The sequence below is a fragment of the Lissotriton vulgaris genome, chromosome 8 (genome assembly GCF_964263255.1).
Source record: "Lissotriton vulgaris chromosome 8, aLisVul1.2, whole genome shotgun sequence".
NCBI lineage: Eukaryota > Metazoa > Chordata > Amphibia > Caudata > Salamandridae > Lissotriton > Lissotriton vulgaris.
The window spans coordinates 429698057-429720433 of record NC_141696.1 but is presented as its reverse complement, the minus strand read 5'-3'; the positions used below and the strand labels follow the sequence as shown (position 1 = coordinate 429720433).

The 22377-nt window shown below is 45.1% G+C and overlaps 1 protein-coding gene across 1 annotated transcript in view; it reads right to left on the bottom strand.

The window, feature by feature from the left end:
• LOC147697138 (cohesin subunit SA-2-like) overlaps positions 1-22377 on the bottom strand; it is a 741253-nt gene that overhangs the window by 93461 nt on the left and 625415 nt on the right. Inside the window, exons 26-29 of the mRNA XM_086934206.1 lie at positions 20891-20992; positions 10188-10348; positions 7044-7169; positions 5607-5803 (exon numbers count right to left, since the gene is read on the bottom strand). Coding sequence (XP_086790332.1) covers positions 5607-5803; positions 7044-7169; positions 10188-10348; positions 20891-20992 — 586 coding nt within the window. The remainder of the gene's footprint in view (positions 1-5606; positions 5804-7043; positions 7170-10187; positions 10349-20890; positions 20993-22377) is intronic.

The window sequence follows — 22377 nt, the reverse complement described above, 5'->3', positions numbered from 1 at the left end:
GAGAGATCCGCAGCGCCATTAAAAAGATGGCGAGGAATAAGACCCCGGGCCTAGACGGCCTTCCTGTGGAATTTTATGCAGCTTATGCTGATCTCCTAGCCCCAAGGTTATTAATAGTATATAGAGAGGCGAAGAGGCTTGGTCGGCTCCCAGGCTCGATGTGCGAGGCCTTAGTGGTTCCCCTCCTCAAGCCGGGAAGGGACTCGTCCGATCCGGGGTCTTACCGTCCCTTATCAATGTTGACGGTTGACTATAAAATATTGAGCAGCATCTTGGCTTCGAGGCTGCTGGGTCACTTGAGCTCTCTGGTGCATGAAGACCAGGCTGGATTCATCCCCAGGCGAAACACGACCATGAACATCCGCAGGTTGTTCCGCTTGCTGGGAGAACCGCTCGTGGATGCCCCATGCCCGGTAGTCCTATCGGTAGACTTAGAGAAGGCTTTTGACAGCCTGGAATGGGACTACCTGAGCACTGTGTTACGGAGGTTCGGCCTTGGCGAGGGCTTCATCAGGTGGACCACGGTCCTGTATGCCTCTGCATCGGCCAGGGTTCGGGCGGGCCCGCTGATTTCCTCACAATACCCGGTGGAGAGAGGCACGAGACAGGGGTGTTCGTTATCCCCGCTTCTCTTTGCGCTGGCGGTGGAGCCACTCGCGCTGCACCTCCGATCGGGAGCCCCTTATAATGGCTTGTGGACACCTTCGGGCCCACACTACATTTCGCTGTATGCCGACGACCTGCTGCTCTTTCTTGAGGACCCGATTGTTGCCCTGCATGGAGCTGCGAAGGCGCTCACGACGTTTGGGGAGGTCTCGGGCCTCCGGGTGAATTGGGCTAAGACCTGTCTTTTCCCGGTTCGCAAAGGCACCCCTAGCCCTGCTCTCAGTAGAGAGATTAGATGGGAACCTGACTGCTTTAAGTACCTGGGGGTGTACGTCTACCATGAACCATCTGACCTCCTGGATGGGAACATTGCCCGCGGCACTCGAGCACTACGGGGCAGTATGGACTTCTGGGCTACACTACCGCTCTCGGTGGCAGGGCGGATCGCTTTGCTCAAAATGGTGGCGCTTCCCCGGTTGCTGTATTATTTCCGGGCGCTACCGATCTGGGTCCCACCGGCCACGTTTAGACTATTACGATCAATGATGGTCGGATTCCTCTGGGGCTCGGGTCACTGAAGGGTGGCCCTCAGGACCCTGATGAGGCCGAAAGCCGAGGGTGGGCTTGCGGTGCCGGACTTTGAAAAGTACTACTTAGCGGCGCAGCTCCAGACCTTCACCCAGGAGATCGCCCGGGAATTCCGGGGCCCAGAAGACAGGAGAGGTACGGGTATGGCCAGGCATGTTCTCTCCTTCATAGCGCTGCGACAACGTTTGGCCTTACAGGACTTGTCGCTAGAGGAGAAGACCATTCGCCTGTGTTGGAACCGAGCTCACGCCCGGGGCCACCTGAGAATACCGTATGCGCCCGAAATACCTTTAGGGATGCTGACAGCCTTGCCCCATGGCGGTGATTGGTCACGGTTGGCAAACTGGGAGGACGCAGGCTTACAATTGGTAGGTGACCTCTACGAGGACGGGGCGCTCTTGCCCTTTCAGGAGCTCATTGATCGCTTCGAGGTGCCTCGCGGCGACTTTCTATTGCACTCGGCCTTGGTCCGAGCGATCCAGGCGCACTGGAAATACGGGCAAGAGGAACCCCCTATATCTCCGGTGTGCCAATACGTCATGATGTCTGCGGGTACGGTGAAGGCGGTCACTTGCCTCTACGGTAGACTGATCAATGAGGGGCTGGCTCCCCTCCCTACTCTGAGAACCCGTTGGGAGGAGGACATAGGCAAGGAGATCCCGGAGACGACCTGGTCCCAACTGGTGCGGCGAGCCTGGAAGGGCACACGCCACGCCCGCTTTCAATTGGTCCACTACTACGTACTCCATAGGGCATATCTGACCCCGGCGAAAATCCAACGATATTTTGCTACGAGCTCGGCGGACTGCCCCAGATGCCCGGCGCCGGAGGCAGACCTCCTCCACATGTTGTGGTCCTGCCCGGGATTGTCCTCCTATTGGATGGAAGTGGGGAAGACCCTGGAGGAGGTGACAGGGAGATCCTTATCGGTTGATGCGGCAGTGGGACTCCTACACTGGTTTCCACATACCCCCAAAAACAAAATTACCAGCAAATTCATCGATTTGGGGCTTCTCCTTGCTAAACGAGAGGTGACCAGGAACTGGAAGGCACGGGCTGGTCCGACAGGGAGCCGGTGGCACAGCGAACTCTTGAAGTGGGCAGCGGGGGAGAGCACACTGAGATACCAGCTAGCTAGGAGACAGCATAACGAGAAGGCACAGGAGGCAGCGCTAGAATGGGAGACGTTAGTGCAGGCCCTCAGGGATTATTGCGCCCCCAGCGACTCCGAAAGTGAGGAAGCAGCTCGCCCCGAGTCCCGATAGACGTTTGCACTTTACAGCTCTGTTGCTTTCCTCATGGGTCCTCTCACAGATCCTAATGCGGTTGTTACCGTGCACTGATGGCGGGGTTGGGTAGGGATTACTTTGGTTCATAGTGTTTTGAGGGTGGGGTTTTCTTTCTGGGTTTTGTAGGCTTGTTTGGAAAAGCAGATGACGGACAGTGGATCATCCGGACCAGCTTCGCCTTCCTGCTGAGCCCCCATTGAATTTCGCCGCCCGACCGTAGGGTTGTGGGCTGAATGGCTGTGCAAGGGTACATACTGCTGGGGGACGGAGGGTTGCATTTCATTGATTTTGTTTGATCTATAATGCTGGTCGAAAATGTAACGATTTACTGATTCCTGCAATAAAAATATATTTAAAAAAAAAAAAAAAAAAAATTAAGGCGGGCAGGCAGTTCCGGGACATGAAGATCGAGGCTAGGTTGGTTGACATGGAGCCTTTGGTGCAAAAGAGAGGACTTGGATTCCCCCCAGATTCAATAACCACCATGAGCCAGAGTCTCGACGCAGGCTCTGAGTTTCTGAGGGACCTAATTCCATAGGAGCGGCATTTCCCGATTAACGCTGCAAGCTGGGACCATTACACTAACACCCTCATTAGGCAGAAGGGCAACCCCAGGAGCTCCAGGCGGAGTGCGCGGGGACTGGAGACAGCCAGAGCAGGAGCTGCACAAGTTCACACAGTATGTGCATTAAAACAGCTTTGTTTTATGCCTTGAAGCAGGGTTTGCAAACACGACGACCAGGTGAGGACCGTTTCAAGGAAATGGTTATTTCCATTCCCCCAATGCACCCGCTACAATATTTATATATGCAACATCACCACGCTTTCAGAATCCAACTTAGTTTACAGGCAAACCTGAAATTTGTGGTTTTATATCAAGGTTTCCTCTACATGCGTATATTTAGTCAACATTTAAACTTGCTCAGGTTTAGTCTGATTATCCAAAGAGTCACAAGTGGATCCTCGTTTCTGGAACACATTAGTAAAGTTTTGATTTTCATTTGACCAGTTACACGTTGTTGACTACTGGATCCAGTTGCTCTACAGGTTTTTGTTTGTTGTTCAGGACAGCAACATTCAACATTCTACACTTTAACCCCGTGGATGCGTCGGACGGCCAGGTGCCATCCGACGTTACGGTGGGCGTGTGCGGAGGACGGCGGGAGGCCGTCTGAATCACGCCCACCTTTTATTTCGCCTGCATCGCGGCGGAATTTCCGCTGCGGTTAAAGGGTTAAATAGAAACCCACAGGAACTCCTACATCATATAATGCACCAATAACGAGATGCAAGATACAACTAGTTAGTTACTGGGTTTAGCAGAACCCAGTTTATTTACTAGTCTTCTTTTTTCCAAGAGGTGTGATCAAGTGCAGAGGCACTCTAAATACCTAAATAACGTGAAAATATGTAGAAATGCATTCAAATTTCTGCAGACTTGGGGAGTGGGGAACAGTTAAATAGATGATGAGAAAGTCATAAATCTGCTGTAGCAAAGTGCAATTTAGTAGCAAATAATCAAACTGCACATATATATTTCCTAATGTTCATAAAGTTAACTAAGGACAATATTTAGGGCCACAGCCCCCTTCATACAGATTGTTCTTCAGCCCCTTTGTGCACGTTCATGAGCGGTCTTTGTCTCCTCACACAACACTTATCAACTGTCTTTTTTGTAAATCAGATTTTATTGGCGAAATGCAGTTGACTGCAAAAACGGCATTATATTTTTATACAGTTAGCAAACAAAATACAACATAACATATACAATTATCAACAATGGTGCAACAATATCAAAGATAATAAGAATGAAATTGATTGTCTAGCTCAAGCACAAGTCCTCAAATTTTCTGGAACCTGTCAATTGTATCTGGAATCTTGGAGACCTTTCCACTGTACTCTGTCTGCTAGGATATTCCATGCATACACCTTCTACCTCCTTACTATGTCTGTCTTGTCTATTACACTCATATTTATAACATGTGGTGCTCCCAGGCTTGTCCCCAAGATAAGAAAGGTGCTGCTACAGTAGCGTAACAAAGGCCCCCACAGCCATTGCATTGCAGGGGGGTCGAGGTCCAGGGGGCCCCCTCAACAAAGGCGTTTGAGCTCCTGAGTGAGTCTGGAGTGGAGCCGCTCCGTGTCCTTTGCAGAGGGCCCCGGTCAAGTTTTGTTACGCCACTGGGGCTGCAGGTCATGATGGATTTGCTGGCTCACTAAATCATGAAGACCATCTCCATCATTTGGAATGTTTGTAAATGATGCAGCTGGGTTTGATGATGTAGCAGACCAGCAAGGGGAGCTAAGGGAGTTCCAGCAGGATGGGGGTGATGTGATCATATTTCTTCATCCCCTGAATGAGACATAAAGTGCCTTGTAGGGTGCCTTACTGCATTTTAATATTTATTGCTGGCTGTCTCATTGTGTCCAACCCGACAAATCACAATAACTTCTATTTCCTCAGTAGATTTAATTTGTAATCAATGAATTTGCAATAAGTAAAGATATCTGAGCGACACTCACTGCATTGTTATCTCAAAGTCTGTTATGAAGTTCACTGGTTATACCGAATAAGCAGTTACCTACATCATTATCATATGAAATCTCTTTATTGATGCCATAACTAGAAGTTCAGAATTTATTTATCACCTTCTTGCTTTCTCAAATTTGCTTGAAAATGCACCATTGGTCTACTCTTTTTAAACATTTTTATCAGGGGAAAACCCCCACCCCCACCAAACCCCCTTATGACAGTCGAACTTGCTTGCCATCGGGCACTCATCCCGAACTCTTACTCCCCACCACTTTTAAATGTCACCAGCCACCACTGGATGTATAGAGAAGTCACACATAGTGGGCAAAAGCTGCACATCTATTTTAGGTAAATTGTCTAACAAGTCGCACTGCAAAATGCCTCCTTGCAGGAGTTCGCAGAATGATCTGTTTAATGAATATTGGTTAGCAGATCACTATTTATGACTCCCTGCGAACGGCTACCACTGCAGAGATGGTGGTCTGCAAGGGACTGCAGACCTTCATTCTGGTGTCTGAGTTCAACCGGGAATACTGTTCCTCTTGTAATAAGGGCCAGAAAGGCGAGTTCCAAATCTAAGACGTACATACCATTGGAAGGTCTTCTTTTCAGAGAAGATATCTTTGATCTGCTCGAGAGGCACTCTTTGGAGAATACACTGCTTGTCGATGAGCTCTCCTCCTCCTCAGTGGCAAGCAGAGAAGTTCTGTATTGCAACAGTGGACTCCACTCTGACCCTTTGTGAAGTAGCATCTGGTCTGTTACAAATCTGTGCAAGTATCCAATGCTGTAGAAAATTACAAAGGTTATAAACTTAGCAAAAATAACATTTTGAGATGAAATCTAAAAAGCACTTTCAGTTCCTCCCAGCTCAAATTTTGGGGGTATTTCCCAAAGCTTTTTTTCAGGTGATATGCAGAGTTTGTATAGGAAAAGGAAGTCATGTGTGCATGTATAGACAACGCATGAGTCACAAAAGCACATTTACATGCAGCTGCAAGAGTGGCCCTTATGAGAGGACATTAGAGGCCCTTAAACTGATTATCTTACCTTTGGCATTTATGGACCTTATCTCTCCACAGGGACCAAACTGTCACTAGACCCCTGGCTTCCGGAAGGTCAGTGGGGTCTCAGGCTGCTCCCAACCTAATGTATTCTGGATTACTTTTCATCAGCAAAGATAGGGGTATGAGGGGATATGACCATTCTGAATGTAATGGAGAAGGAGCCATGGACTACAGTCCTGTGCTGCCCCAAATCTAGACACACTATACAACACCAATCTGTAGAAGAGCACAATGAATGGGCTCCAGCTCTAGGAAAGTCCCTAGTTTCATGAAGCACACAGAAACTGCTATGCCACACAAAGAGCAGTTCATCGACAGAGAAGATGGACTGCCTGCTTGTTCGGAATTGGACTCTGGCATCAGGTGATTTCGTAACCTCACTGAGTGGATCCAGACAGAGGGAGACAACCACAAACTGCAGTACACAGTGGATCTGCTTACTTCATCGATATCCTCAAGAAAGAAGGAGGGGCCTTTGTTTTATAAATTAGATTGTAAAGTCACTTTTCACTAGACTGGTAATTTCTGAGACAGTCCTGCTCCTTTCCTGCTCGCGATCCTACAGTGAAGACCGGATGAGTTTCCAAGTGTTGGCCTGGCCCCTCCACAGATAGATCACTTAAAAGGAACTATGAAAAGGCCATTGTCACAGCAGGGTGCATTTCCCTACATTATGTCCATCAATTCTGAGAAACCAGAGACCACCAATTTCCCACCATGTTGTTTGTCTTTAGCATTTTCTGACCCTGTAGCAACCTCACCGGAGCTCTGCTGCTCTGAACTACAGTGTAAGACTATTCTTTTCCCTCTACCACCACTTTACAATCAACTACAAAACACAAACACCAGTACAGTTATTCACCACAGAACACAGAGCCACAAGTTTCTTCCATAGACACTGCATAGAATGGGTGACGTCCGTACAGTTCAGCGGCAGCACATACAATAAAGATAACTTACACTAGTCTCTTGTCAGGTTTCAGTAGTTTGTTGGAGAATTCACTGATGACCAGGAGAAAGGCCAAATTAGGAGGGGCATTTCCTTCCACTGCAGCCACTTTTCTAAATGCAAATTCAATCCCATCTCTATCAGCACAATCATGAAATAAAAGACAGTAATAATTAGGGAAAGCCAAACATCATTAGTCATAAAAACCTCACCAAAAAAAACATAATTGGTACAATACATAGATCTATTGATACAATCCATAAGTGTATTGTGTTTTGTGCCAACATTCATCTGAATTTTTAGTACTAGGCAATTAAAGTACAGGACAGGAAGGGCGGGGGTACACCAATCCCACCTTTACACAACTTGCTACAACACAACCTTGTTGAACAAGTTATTTGCCCCTTCGGTAATGCTTTCTCTGCAGAGACTCAATCTAACCACAGGTTCCTCACCTTTTGAATATTCCCCAGGTGTCGGATGGATCCGGAAAATTGTCTGCATTACCATGTTGACAATGTTCCACCTCTGAATTAAGGTGTGCAGGCCTATATAGGAGCAACCCAAGCGCTGACATCAGTTGCTTTCGGACAGGTCTCTGCCCGCAGATCCAGAGCCAATCAAATCAATCGTGACCAGTGTGCAGCTATTTAAGATAGAACCTATTTATATGAAAAAATCCAGTGCACAGAACGGCAAGGCAGGAAAGACGGTGAGGAATCTGGTGTTTTATAGAGTCTCTACCAGAAGTGCATTACTGAAGGTAAGTGACTTATTCTTCTGATAGAGACTTCTAACCACAGATTGCTCACCTTTTGAATAGATATCAGATCAGTACCTTTTAGGATGTGGGACTGTAAACTGTCTCAAACCAAAAAGTCCAGAAGGATCGATTGGACAGGTGGGCCTGGCTGTCCAGACAATAGGGCCTAGTAAAAAAATGGAGCAACACCCAAGTAGCAACTTGACAATTGGGACAGAATGTGTGTGTGTCAACGCAGTGGTAGCAACCTTGGCGCTGGTAGAATGAGCCTATAAACCATCACAAGTTGCTTTTGCGCGAGTGCATAACAGATCTTAATGCTAAGTACGAGCCAGAGGAAGAAGGTCTTTTTTTTTGCACAGCCTTGCCTTTCTTTGCTCCAGAGAATCGGTTACCAGCAGATTGTACACCTGTTTCCCTTTGGTACGATCAATGTAGAAGCTTAGAGCCCATTTTGGATCTCCTTCTCCTTGGAGTGGTGAGGCAGAGCAATAAAAGAAGGAAGAGTGATGCTCTGACCAAGATGAAAGAGAGTCACTACCTTCAGAATGAAAGAGGCTTGCCTCCATAAAACTAGCTGGTCTGTGTAAAATGTGGTGCAGGACAGGTTAACAGAGAGGGGCTGTAACTTGCTCATCCACCTTACCTATAATATTGTGACACAAAAGCATTTCTTTAGGAAAAGGAGGCAGAAAGAACAACCATGAAGAGGCTTAAAGAGTGCACACATGAGGAATGTGAGCAACTTTAAATCCATTGGGGCATAACAAACAAAGAAGGGGAGAACATATTTGATTTTGGGCATTTGTAAAGCGCCTGGTTACGCCACTGGCGTGTCCCCGCGCTGTAGTAAGTGAAGTGGCTGTCCCCCCCCTCCCACGGAAGGCTACCTGCTGTAAAGGTGGGTTTTGAGCTTTTTCCTGAACAGGACTTCAGATGGTTCAAGTCGCAGTTCTAACGGTAGAGCATAACCGCTTGATAAAATACATCTCAACTGGTGATATGAATAATAAGGGCTTGCCTGGCAACCGTAAACAGCCGAAAGAGCCAGCAGTTACCACATTAATGTGAAACAGTGGAACATCAAATGAAGCATTAGGACATAATAAGTAGGTTGCATAATAACACACTATATAACAGCATATCGTCACACAGTTCTGGCACTATTCAACAGCACTGAGCACGAGTGTACTACGGAAACACACTTTCAAGAATGACCTTCTCCGGAGATGTTGCAAGTACAATAGGGAACATCTGTACAGGTAGAATGTTTTCTCAAAGGAGGGAATTCTTGAATCAGCATCCCAGCTATCCTGTCATCATTGTTAGATCTTTTATAACAAAGGGGAAGGGAGGCCTTTTTAGCATAATAATGCCTTACTGGTCTACAGGATGACCCGCTTCAACCTCCGAATGAATCATTGCTTTATTCTCAGCAATGTTGGTAGTTCCTCTTGTGTCAGCTTTGATGCCAGGCATTGGAAACACTAGCCTTTTAGGCACGAAGCATGGTGCAGGATGACATGATGCAGTCTCTTACTTGGGAGGGTGGTTGGTGCATTTCACAACAAGATTCCACTCCTGGTTTCGCTCCCACTAGCAGCCAACTTCTTCGGGGTGTTTTTCATACCTGGAATGCGCTGGGCTTTACATCCTAGACAGTCTCTCCTTCTACAGGGCCTGACACTCTGATTTCCTCACTCAGCAGGCAGGATTCTAGGTACTAGGCAAACTCTCAGCTCCTCCAGCAAGAAGGGTGTACTTTAGGTGATGCCCTCACACCTCTGCTTGGTGCACCCATCCAGTTCACAGAACAGATTCTGGTTCTCACATCACTATAATGAACAGGCATAGGATTCTGTGCGCATGCTACATTAAAATGGTAACAGGACCAAGCAAAAACTATTCATACCAGTGTGACATGCAATCATGTACTTAGGGCAGGTACACACAGTTTAACACACGGGGAACACTTCCATCCAAACATGGTCTGCCACTTTAACAAAAAGAGGATTATTTCAATTAATTCAAAAAAGATAAAGGTGCAAATTAGGTAGGCTCTTGGAAGACAGACATGGACTGGTGCATGCTTCGTGAGAAAACTGTCTATGTGGCACGGGGAAGCCCTAGAAAGTGGTCCTCCATTTGGAGTAAATGGAATGCATATAGAGGCAATATCTGTGTTACCCCCATTGTTCCAGATATAGAAGATCCAAGTGTTCCATAGAAATTGTTAATTATCGAGATGTACCTAAGTAGCCATCATGACAAGAATTGGTTCAATGTTTCTGCCTTCTTTGTTGTAACCTGTGAAGTCGACTCGAATTGTTAATAAAAAGAATTACAAAAAAAAAGACAAAGGTTGGTTATCAATAATGAATGCAACACCTACTTGTGCATCATAGCGACAGACTCTCTGGATTTCACTTGGTCCAAACCAAATGTGAGTGAGAAACGCCGAGCCAGTTCTTTTATGTTACTGAAGGAAGAATTAGAAGAGGAGCTAGACGACTCGCTGCTACTGCCAGAGGCTTCAATGTGCTCCTGAAAAAGCTGGAAACATACAAGCTTAGTTATTTGTGGTAATATCAATGAATACCAAGTTATTCAAACTGTGCAGTGAATCAAACTGTGCATTGAATCAACAAATGCTGGTAGGGGGAGGAGAGACTCCATAGTTCCTCAGGTAGAAGAACAGGAATTGAAAGTAACTATCACACAAAGCGAAGAAATCCTCTGGATGCTAGAGCAGAAAGTGCTGCAGTGTACACTGGAATGGGATACCACTGATTCTCAAAACTAAGCTTAAGGTGAGTTGCCAAGAGACATTGCCAAATTGACTACCTGAGTTAGAGTGGGTTGAGGCCCCTGCACATATATTCTTAAGATGTTCACCATTTACATTTTGAGAATAGATCGGAATCTCTCTCTTTCCTTGTCTCTCTTTATCCTTCCCCCTTTCTCTATTTTTCTCTCATTCTCTATTCTCCCAAATCCTTCCCATATCCAAATGTTTGACATGTCTTTGGAGTTTACCAGAGGCCTCTAATCCAAACTAGTATCGACCACACAATTCTAGATCATATCTATAATAAACGCTATTGTCCATTGATGTTCTACAGTAGATGCCAAAAGAAATATAATATTAACATATTAGGATTCACCCAAAAAGTAATAAGTCCTAACCCTCAAACTGCCCTAACCCTCAAACATGGTGTCAAGGCTTGCAATGGGCGCACCAAATCCGATATTACCAGTAAACACACCTTTAATAGAGTGGGCAGGGAGTCTAGACTGGATTATGTTCTAGTCCAACTGTCTCATGGTCGCATATCATTGATTTTAGGGTGATAGATAGAGTAGATAGCGACCACAACGCCCTAGAATTGGACTATGCTCTCCCTGACCAGGAGGGTTGGACCATGTCACGGTGGTGGCAAATCCAGGGCTTCTCCTTGAAAATAACAGAAGGAGAGTAAGGTGGGAAAAACTAGTCACTAGTAGAGAGAAGCTCCCCAGGCTTTATACTAGACTCATTCCAATATTGGAAAAAGTGGGTATACTAAGTGAGGAATCCAGAACCCAGGAAACTCACAAATCACTGTGGCTGGTACATGAGGAACTCATTAGGACCTTGGCGGCAGACCTCTTTTCTAAGGGACACAGCAGAGGTGGCGGGTCTTACCACAACACATGGTATAATGCCGCTTGTCGCAAGGCGAAGGGAGATCTCTTGTCCTGCATCAAGGAGGGCAAAAGCAGACTGGAGATACAGGCCAGAAGACGGGAATATAAGAAATTGGTCACCCATGCCAAGATTGAATGGGATCAAGACAAATGGGAGGAACTCTCTAGTTCTCTAGCTACCAGGGATTCCCGTAAGTTCTGGCGAATTGTCAACACGGGATCCGAGGATTTAGCATCGGCAATAGAACCGAACATTGCACCAAGGGTATGGCAAGAGCACTTTCAGTCCCTCTACACAATGGAAGTTAGGGCCACATGCTGCTCACCGCCAACCACATCCAGTCATCTAGAGGGGGACCCCTTTACAGAAAAGGAGGTGCGAGCTGCTATTGCGGGCCTGTCATCAGGCAAAGTGCCTGGGCTGGATGGCCTCCCAGGCGACCTCTTTAAACAAGAGCCTGATGTATGGGCCCCCTATTTATTGGCAATATTAAATGCTGTCTTGAAGGGCATGGAGGTGCCTTGTACTTGGCTGGGCGCAGAGGTTGTTCCTATATTTAAGAAGGGTTCGCCTCTGCTCCCAGCCAATTACAGGCCCATAAGCCTTATAGATGTGTCCCAGAAGCTTTTTGGTAGGCTTATATTAGATCGCCTCCAGAAATGGCTTGAGGAAACTGCTACTCTGAGCCCATATCAGGCGGGATTTAGAAGGGGGGTGTCTACAACTGACCAGATATTCCGCCTAAACCTCATTTATTGGAGGACCGCACTAACCGAGGGGGGCAGCTTGTACACGGTGTTCGTGGACTTGCGAGCCGCCTTCGATTTGGTGCCAAGATCAAAATTATGGAGTGTGCTTGCTGATTTAGGCGTCCCGGTAGACATTCTTTCCATTCTGATGAAATTACATCGGAATAATTTTGCGCGTGTCAGGTGTGGCAGAAATGGGAACCTAACCGAAAGATTCCCCGTTAACAGAGGGGTGAGACAGGGCTGTGTGCTCGCACCGACCCTGTTCTGCCTCTTTGTGAACGGGGTAATCGCCCACCTGACCAGGATTGGCGACATTGATGCTCCCAAATTGAATGGCAGCAGGGTGCCCGCTATCATGTTTGCGGATGACACCCTGCTGTTGTCGAAATGCCCCATGGGAATACAACGGGTACTGGATGGGTTTTTTAAATTTTGTACGGAGAGGGGCCATGAGATCAATGCCTCTAAAACAAAATACATGATCCTAAAACCCACTCCCTCAACACGCCCTAATCCCTTGCTTGGCCAAGTACGACTAGAGAGGGTCTCTACATTTGAGTATCTAGGGGTAACCCTAAATGAGAATATGACACACCAGACTAAGGCTAATATGAAACTGGTGCAGATAGCGGGTGGTATCTCCAGGATGGTGAACAAATCAACATATCGTCCACTTGGCCCTGTCATTCAAATTTATAAATCTCAGGCACCGGGGTCAGTCACCTATGGGGGCGAATTGTGGGGCCACACTTCTGCCCAAAACCTGATGATTACGGAAAACAAATTCATCAGGCAGCTGGTAGCTCTTCCAGCAAGCACGCCGTTACTCCCTCTGAGATTGGACTTGGGTATTAGGCCAATTGCAGAAGAACTGGGACTCAAACCATTAACTTTCTGGCGACGATTATGGAGCAGCCAAGAATTCATTCATTATAGGACTGAGCTCCAGGAGTTTTTAACCTTACCAAATGCCACCCACATTCCATGGTTAAGCTACATAAAAAGGTCATGCGAGAGCCTAGGTCTACCAGAACTTTGGACTGATCCGGCAAACGCAAGTAGCAGGATTCCACGCAAAGCACTGTCAAAAGCTTACTACGACCTAAAGCTTACTATTGCTTTGGATAGCACGCGTGAGGGTTCCTTAACGAACCTATTCATTCAATGCAAAGACTTTTACACCCTGGAATGTGTTCTGGATGGCATGACCCCTGTGCTAACCAGGAAGTTATTTCTGCAGTGGAGGTATGGCACACTACCCCTCAGGTCATTCACCAGTTCTTGGTCTTTGCCTCCGACCACAGAGCACTGCCCGGCATGTGCGCATTTCCAAGAAAATGACTTACATGTGGTACTCTTCAGTAAAGCTTACCAAAAATCTGGAAATACTGGCTTTACCCCCTTCTTAAAAATCTGGGCTTCAGACAGTTCCTCCCTGCGTACAGAATCCTAAAGACTGATGGATCACCCCCAATTGTGTTCGCAGTGGCAAACTATTTAACAGCAATGTGGCTCGCTCGCACCCGCCTCTTGAAGGCGGAGGTGGATTTTTAATAATTTCAGCCTACTAATGATCTTAAGCTTTCTAGAGGATGAATTGACTCATATGTTATAGTCCAACTTTTATAACAAATGTTTTATTGATCTGTTTAAATTATGATGACTTTGATTGTCTGTATATCTTTTATGATCTAATAGATCGAAATAAAGATTGGATTGGAATAAGCCATGTGTAACTATGTTAGGGCGCAGCCTTCAATGAGCAGCAGCACTAGGAGTCTGTATTAATATGTCTATTCATGCACAAAGAACAAGTTTGACTCCTAAGTTTAATCGGGCTAGGTCATTCTGAAAATCGAATAGCACTTATGACCCTGAAAACGGGGTGTTTGTCTTTGTGTGTGTACAATTAAAAAAATTGCTTTTATGTAGCATTTCAGTCCATCATGTATAAGTGCTGTAAATAAAAGGTGTTATTATTAATAAATTCAATGACGCTCAGTTTCACGCCTTTGGAAGGATGGAAAGATGAGCTTGCATTGTCAGGATTGAACACATTAGCTGTGGGTCAAAGCAGATGTCCGCAGTCAGTAACTCACTGAGGAATCTTCCCAAGCATAATGAATGCCCCGGCCAGCAAAGCTTGCTTGGTAGTATAGTTGTAAAAAAATGGAGACCCATCAGTAAAGCACCAGTTCTTAGTGCAATACTCTGTTATATAAACAATTAATATTGATCCATGGTCCTTTGGTTTCTGAGGGACATCATAACTTACACTTCTGCCAATTGTCTTTATTTGGAAAATTTTACAAATATAAAAAGGCTCAAATATAGAACAATTCAATATAATCACCACATATTAAAAATACATTTTTCACACTTTCAAATATAATGCTACAACATGACACAGAGGAATTTATCAATAGAAGAACAGGATTACACAGTTTTTCTTCAACTCTTAGCAAGACAATATATGACACACAGGAGAACAAATGTATAACCTGAAATGTAACCAAAACTCTGTAACCAAGAATTACTTGTATCCTGTAGATGAAGAGCGATTGTACCGTAAAACTCAATAAAATACTTTGAAATAAAAAAAAGTTATCAACATAGAAAAGTTGTCTATAAGACACATTTATTTTAGAAAAGATGGTAAACTCCACACAAAATCAGAAAAGAGAATGGAGGAAAGTCAGAGAACAATTGGCAAGTTAGAATATGGGAAGTCGGTGAGGCGGTGGGGGGAGGGTGTCTTTACACAGCCATCAGCCACGAATCTCATGTGTAGCAATTAACTGTTAAGATAAGTGTAGTTTAAAATGGGTCCACAGGCAGAAGCATATGTGAGGCACACTTAGAGCCCGAGTACGATCTCACTAGGAAAGCCCTCCGTACGACTTGGATCCAGAGGGCTTTACTAGCGAATTGTGCTCTGCGAGACCGAGCAACCGAGTATGATGCACCTGTATGGTGACGGACTCAGTTCGCTCGGACTTCCACTCTATTGGAGCTTGTATACTGAACGCGTACACAGGCTCCCAAAGAAAAAAAGGGGGGGGGAGTACACCCATGGTGCCCGCCACACTGGGCATGCATGGAAAAGGGGGGCCCATGGGTACCCCCATAAGACCGATTCAGAGAGCCCCGGGTGAAGGGGGCCTGCTACAGCCCCCCAAAGTCTGATTCCCACAGCTGTTTTGTCTCGCTGAGACCGAGTCGATATGGCTGTCCGAATCGTGCCTCGTACTCGCTAATTCGGAAGCTGGCTCCATTGCGCTGCACGATTCGGCTGAATATGAGTCGGCCTGACAGGTTCGGGTTCAGAAACAGTTTGATCGATACGGACGAGAACTTTGCATCGTACTTTGTTGTTGGAACGGTGGACGATTCGGTTTGAAACATATACTCAGAATCGGATTTGCTTGTTCTGAACCCATCTGGAGGCCTTCCTAGCGAGATTGTACTCAGGCCCTTAGAAATAAAAGTATCTGCAGGAACTGTCCTGGATTGGAGAGGGATTAAAAATTCACAATACATCGGAGAGTGAAAAAGAAACGTGACCCCCCTAACTTATTTCATCACTTCAGCCTGTATTCCTGTTGAGCTTGGAGATACCAATGGACACAACAATGATCATAGAAATTAGGTTTATTTATTGCTTTTAGCCAGGCCAGTCAGACAAAGCCCCCAAGAAGCACTTTGTGGTGGATCTAGAAATGTTGGTGACTTTGAAAGTCGACAGTTTTTCATCAAAGCCTGGGTTTACCTTTATTTGATGAGGCATTGTGGCTTTAGGCTATGATATGGTCCTTTATCTAGCTGCATGATTACTGGGGATCCACGTGCTCTTATATTCACTACTACCAAGTGAGGACATTTCTTTTGGCTCATGGATCAGAAGTGATCTTTATTGGTGGGGTGGACATGGATGAGCTAGAGGATGTTGCCTGTGAGGTGGCCCTGATGCATCTGAGGATAGTAGCCACAAAGGCATGACTGTGACTGATCCAATTCAAGGTACTTAATCAAGTCCACTATCACAAGGACCACCAGCATTACATAGAGAGGGCAGCCTCCCAGCGCTGTTTGGACACTAGAGATACATTCATACTCACGATATGGGGCTGCACAGCTATTCAGACATATTTGTCACATAGCCGGTGCAGGACCACCAGGCCAGTTATAATTAAATGAAGCAGTATCCCTCTATGGGAGGGATACTGCTCTATCCCATTTGTAATCTGGTCTCAAGTCAGGGACATATGAGCTAAGGACTATCTGTCTAGAATTCCCTGAGCACTGCCTGACTAACATTAATATCAAAGTAGTGAATAGACTATACTTGAAGGGATCAAATAAAGAAAAAATATTCCTGCATTTTGAAGTTCAGAGATGGTCAATGAACAGGGAAAATGGAATACTTCAAATGTGATGTTTCAGCCACGGAATTTGATTTTATTTGAGAACTTGTATAGCACACAAATGCCCTAGGGCGTCTAGGCGTTAGTGGCAGCAGGACCTAGAAAGGTTGCAAATGTGAAAGTAGTAAATATGACTCTAGTTGGCAAAGAGCCAGGTTTTTAGAGATATCCTGAAAGATAGCAGCGTTTGTCTGTTTTTTGTATAAACAGAGAGCAGGAGGAGGAGCTACGACACCAACCAAGATGGCCGCATAGTCTCCCGGCTCCGCCAACCTCTGTCTTTCGGTCTATTATCCTGTTGACTATCCTGGTTACCCGCACCGGATCCGTGTGTGTGATCTGACCTGCTTTCTAGTGGTGCAATCCCGGAGTTTCTCCGCCGTTGTGGAGCGGAGATACGTCGATGGTCGTCTGAGGCCTAACCCAGCGGGGACGCCGGGGTCTCGAGTGCGGGCTCTGCCGGGTCCGAGTTGAATAACAACGGACTGCTGAATGTGGTCGGGTCCGCTCTCTGGAACATTCGGACTTTTGATTGGTCTGCTACCGCCAACTGCCCGGTGCCCTACAGTAGGTGAGGCGACGAGAGACACACGGCGACGTGTCGCGGGGGTCCCTGACCGGGGGTTCGACAATCGCATCGTCGATCCCCCCGGGTCGGTACCTCGCTGCGTATTATTGCTTGCTAACCTTCAGTCCCTCATGGCTTACTCCTGCTCCGTCTAATTTTTGCCCCGGAGAAGGCGCCACTCCGTGGGGACCACCATGTTGGAGGAAGAAAGGCAGCTAGCGGAGCAGGCTCGAACTGGCCCGTCACTGCGAACGGTGCTGGAGGCACTCATGGCACTCAAGGGAACCATTGTAGTCCGGACTTGCAGTTTGTTGTCTGCGACTGATGGACTCACAGACCAGAGAGCGGATCCTGACTCGACACCCGCGCCCCGGCAACCAGCCTGCATTTCAATATATGTCTCGGAGACTTGTTTTGACCCGGCACTGGAAGCAGGGTTTGCTCTTACTATACTGGATCTACCTGAATGTACTGTGCCCGATCGCCCTATGGAGCCGTCGGAACCCCCGATTGTGTATCCCTTGGAACATTTTCAGGATATCCCCATTCTGGAACTTTCTACTCTTTATCCTTTGCAGTTTTGGACCTTGTCGACTCCCCTCCCCTGTCGGTCTTTCAAGATGGCGGATGGGTTGCAGCTTGGCTTCGGAGACGGGGAGGGGCAACATTGTCACCAACCATCCACATCGAGAACTGCCGCATTTTTCTCATCTGTTTGCTCCTGTTCTGTGGACTCTTGCAGGGATTTGTGGAAAGGGCTTTCTTTAATTAATGACTTTAGTGCATTTGATAGACGGGGCCAGGGTTGAGATTGTTATCTGGGTCTCTCATTGTCGTATAGGTTTAATGGGATTGTTTTCTTGATCTAACAAAGTCCGGGGCGGGGTTGGTCATGACGGGGGAAGGAGACCGGGAGTCCGTAGAAACATGCCCTCCTCCGATCTCCCTCACCGAGTGGGGTTTTTTGCCTTTTCTTTCTTTCTCTTCTTCTATATTTTGGGTTCTATTACTGGGCAACAGGCACGCTGCGAGGGGGGTGGCCGTAGTCATCAGCAGGGGTACAGGGTGGGGGGGTGTGGGGATGGGTGTTCGTTTTTATTTTTGTTCTATGGCCTCCTCTCTTCCTTCTCTTCCCTTGTCTTCTTCTCTTTTTTCGGGTTAGTGTAGTGGGTTCGGCTTTCCTACATCCTGGTCTCTATATCTGATTATTCGAGGTTTTGGTGCTCTGGGGCGGACAATACTGATGGAGTCGACGAACAAAATGCGCTAGTTTATCCTGATGACTCACGTCTTAACTCCGTTGACTTAGTTGATAGCGAGTTTCTTTTGGACACGTTGTTTCTTTGCTCGCCCCCTTTTGCGATCCGAGACACTGTGCGATACCTGACTCTTCTACTTATTATTTAAAAATGAAAACCTCCTATCCTGTGTTTAAATTGAATTACCTTTGCAACCGATGCGCTTTGTGAATTGAGATCCTATGATTAGCGGCCAGCCCTGGGGGTTGTAGGCCCTTGTCTGTATTTGATTGCAAATGTCAAATAAAGGTTTTAAAAAAAAAATAAAAAAAATAACAGAGAGCAGGTTCCATGATTTAACTGGTCCCAAGATTGTCATTCTTTACCAGAAAATAACGAAGAGCTGCCATTGCAGTTAAGGTAGGTGATTGCTGCAGTTGAGTGTGGACTTGCTTTAACCATCATGACAGGAGGAGGTGAGTAAGAAGACTTTGGTTAAATGTGAAGTATGCTTTAATGTCTATATTTAATTATGATGAATCAAATGCATATGGTGTAAAGTTAGATATGCATTTAAAAAATGAAATACATTTTTAGAAATAAGAGCATATGTATTAATTAGAATACAAATGAGGGAAAATTTGGAAAGTGAGCTTTTTGCACTCATAATGGCACTTCTGAAATGTATTTGCAATTATGACGGAGGTTAAAGTAAAATTGCATTGGGAAACTCGTAATTGTTCAATACGAATGACTTCTAAGCACCTAAGGAGCATTGACAAACAGATTCTGCAAATTGTCAATTGGCTTTTGTTGATTTTTCAAATATTACTGCAAGATTACCATTTAACCTATGTCAAAATGCATTAACTATTGGGATCCATAAAAGACAAATTATCAGAGTCAACACTAAACACATTGGAACAATCCAATTAGAATCTGTTGAAATGTAAGTGAAAGAGATGCAACTAAGCGGACACTAGGGGACACTAGGGGGCTTATTACGACATTGGGCGGAAAGCCCTGCCCGACACCGACTCAGAATCGGGACCGACCGACTTGCGGTCGGCGGTTCCGACCTCCAGGTTACAATGCGACTGAGCACTGTTCGGTCGGAATCCCGTTGTTCCCTATGGGAGCTTGTGTTCCGCCCAACAACCCCCGTAACATAGGCTCCTATGGGGAAATGGGGGGTTTGCGGAAAACCCTGCACCCTGTCGCAGGTCCGCCAGGGCGCCTGCCACACAGTGCAGGGTTTTACAGGGGGATCCCTCAGGTACCCACTAACCATCAACCGTAGGCCGCAGGGCCTTGTGGGCCCGGCCAGGGGCCCCCAAAGTCACTTTCTGCCATCCTTTCCGTGTCGGACAGGCCAAAGCAGAAAGGCTGTTGGAGATTGACATCGTAATCCTGAGGGCAGAAATGCTGTCCATAGGGGTGTATGATGCAGTTCCAACCAACAGGGATACTCCGTGAGTTGCTCGAAACCGATTCAGAATGACCACGTAGTTTACATTCCAATCGCGAACATCGTAATTGGGGGGGTTGGAATGGAAACTGACCGAGTCAACCCGAAACGGCTCCGATGCGGCCCAGCAGTTCCCAACTGTAGGTAGGAGGCTTTCCACCTGACATCGTAATGAGCCCCTAGATGTGGTAACCTTGACTAAATACCACAACGGATACCAAGGGGTCTCAGAATCTCAGTGAAACCACCTTTATGAAAATATTAAATGTCTTTTGGCAAGAAATGTCACATAATACCCAACTATAGTAGCTGGGATTTTAACATATTAACAACAAAGAATTAATGATGGAAGCTCACGAGCTAAACTTGGATATAGTTACAATTTAGGAAGAGATACAATTGAAAATGACAGAAGAAAAGATTTTGAAAATGTTGGTATAATAACAATGTTATTAAAATACAGGAAATTATTTGAATAAATTAAATTGATAACAATCAAATGAGGTACATTTGCCAAGTACAATGATACTGTGTATAATTGGGATAGAATTTATGAAGAACAGAGTTATTAATGTAAATTCAGAGATGGTCAATGACCAGCAAAACAGACTATGCAGGTTGTGACATTTAAAACTATGGGATTGCCCTTCTTTACCAGAAAACAAGAAGCCACCTATGCATGTATGATGCATTTGAGATTGTTGAGTGTTTACTCTCCCTGACCATTCTGACAATTCTGGATAATAACAGCATACAAATCTGTTTGAATACAATTTTCAAAAAATGCGGCGTGTTCTCTTTAATCAAAATATATTTCTCTAATTCATCTTTATTTGTCATAAGATGCCCAATTTAGCAAAATTCTACCTTTCAATGCTCTGCTTCATCGTGGCAATAGAATGCATTTAACAGATATATTATATTTATTAAAAATTATTTTCCAAGTATAATACATACCTGCTGCAAACAGAGAATCAGAGTCTTTGCACTTTGTATTCTGTTATTCTGTCTTGTCCGGCTCAGAGTTTCTTTAATGATATCCCCAAAATCATTGTAGCTCTGTTAATACAAAAAATAGAATGTTACCCTCACTCAAATTGCCACACTCGTTTTCTTTATTCAGCTATAAATAAAAATACTGATATTTTACTCAAATAGAACTCGAACAAAAACATGCTTTTAAAAATATGTGTATAGTCATAGCCACCTTTAAAAAAAATCATTATCAACATAACATCATCATCTGTCTTAACATGCATTCTTTGATTAAAGAAATTGGATTTGCAGAATTCAATTTATAGTTATATAGAGAAAAAAGGCCTTACTAATATTACTTACGCCCATTCTTAGTAAGACATGGATGAAAGTCATATCTTCTTCCATCATAAGTAAAAGGACACAAGAATTACGAATATACAAAATAAGCAATATGATTAATCCAACTACTCCCTTTTGAGGACCCCATAAGCAGGCAACACCTACTAATCACATTCAAAGAGGGTTGAGGTGAACATTCTATTAAGTTTACAACGATAAGCAATATTTGCAACTGAAAATTTAATTTTGACTAACACCATAATTAGAAATATGATTGTTAGTATAGTTTATACATAAATGATAATTGTATGACACTGAACTCTTGTCACAAGAATGCACCCAATATATATGATACATTTCAAAAGACACCAACATTTGAGAATCATCTGCCATATGGTGCCAAGCTCTAGCATATATGGTTAAACGACAAGAATCATAAAAAAAATTAAATTGCACTTGAAATTGAACAATATAAAGAAGAATAAATAAAAGAGGAAAGAAAACAAAGATTGGTGGAAAAGAGGTTATGTTCTGCTGTGCTACCAGGATTTGGCTCCAGGGCACTACACTTCTGTTAATCTTTACTGATGATTTTTCCACCATGCATCATTGCATGTTTTACGCTATAGAACACCAAGGCCTCCACCTTCCTCACAGTTCATGGCCACGTTTTATACGAGTGTTCAAACAAGCTGTATTCCCCCCTCACAAACGCTACCTTTGCCTTTCTCCCCCCCTTTCTTCACAGGCAGCTCTAATATTTAGTCATGTGATTTAAACAGTCCTGATGATGATCCCATTATACGTCCAAAGGGATCGAAACGTCGTCGACCTCTTGAAAAGTTTCACACAGACAACCATTGTGTTACATTAGTGTGATAACTATTATGGATAGCTTGTTTTGTATTTACATTGACCAGAAGCTTCCTCTCTCTTTTGCCTGAAAATCCTAATGTTTATTTGTTTGTTTGTCATGGTCTCATGTCCTGGATGCAGGATTGTATCCCACTTTATTGTTGGTTGCTCTTGAAAATACTTTATACATTTAATTGATTCAATTTGTGTGTCCGGCTGGACACTGTGGAATATAGAACTTATTGCAGACTATATTTATTCAAATGTTCTAA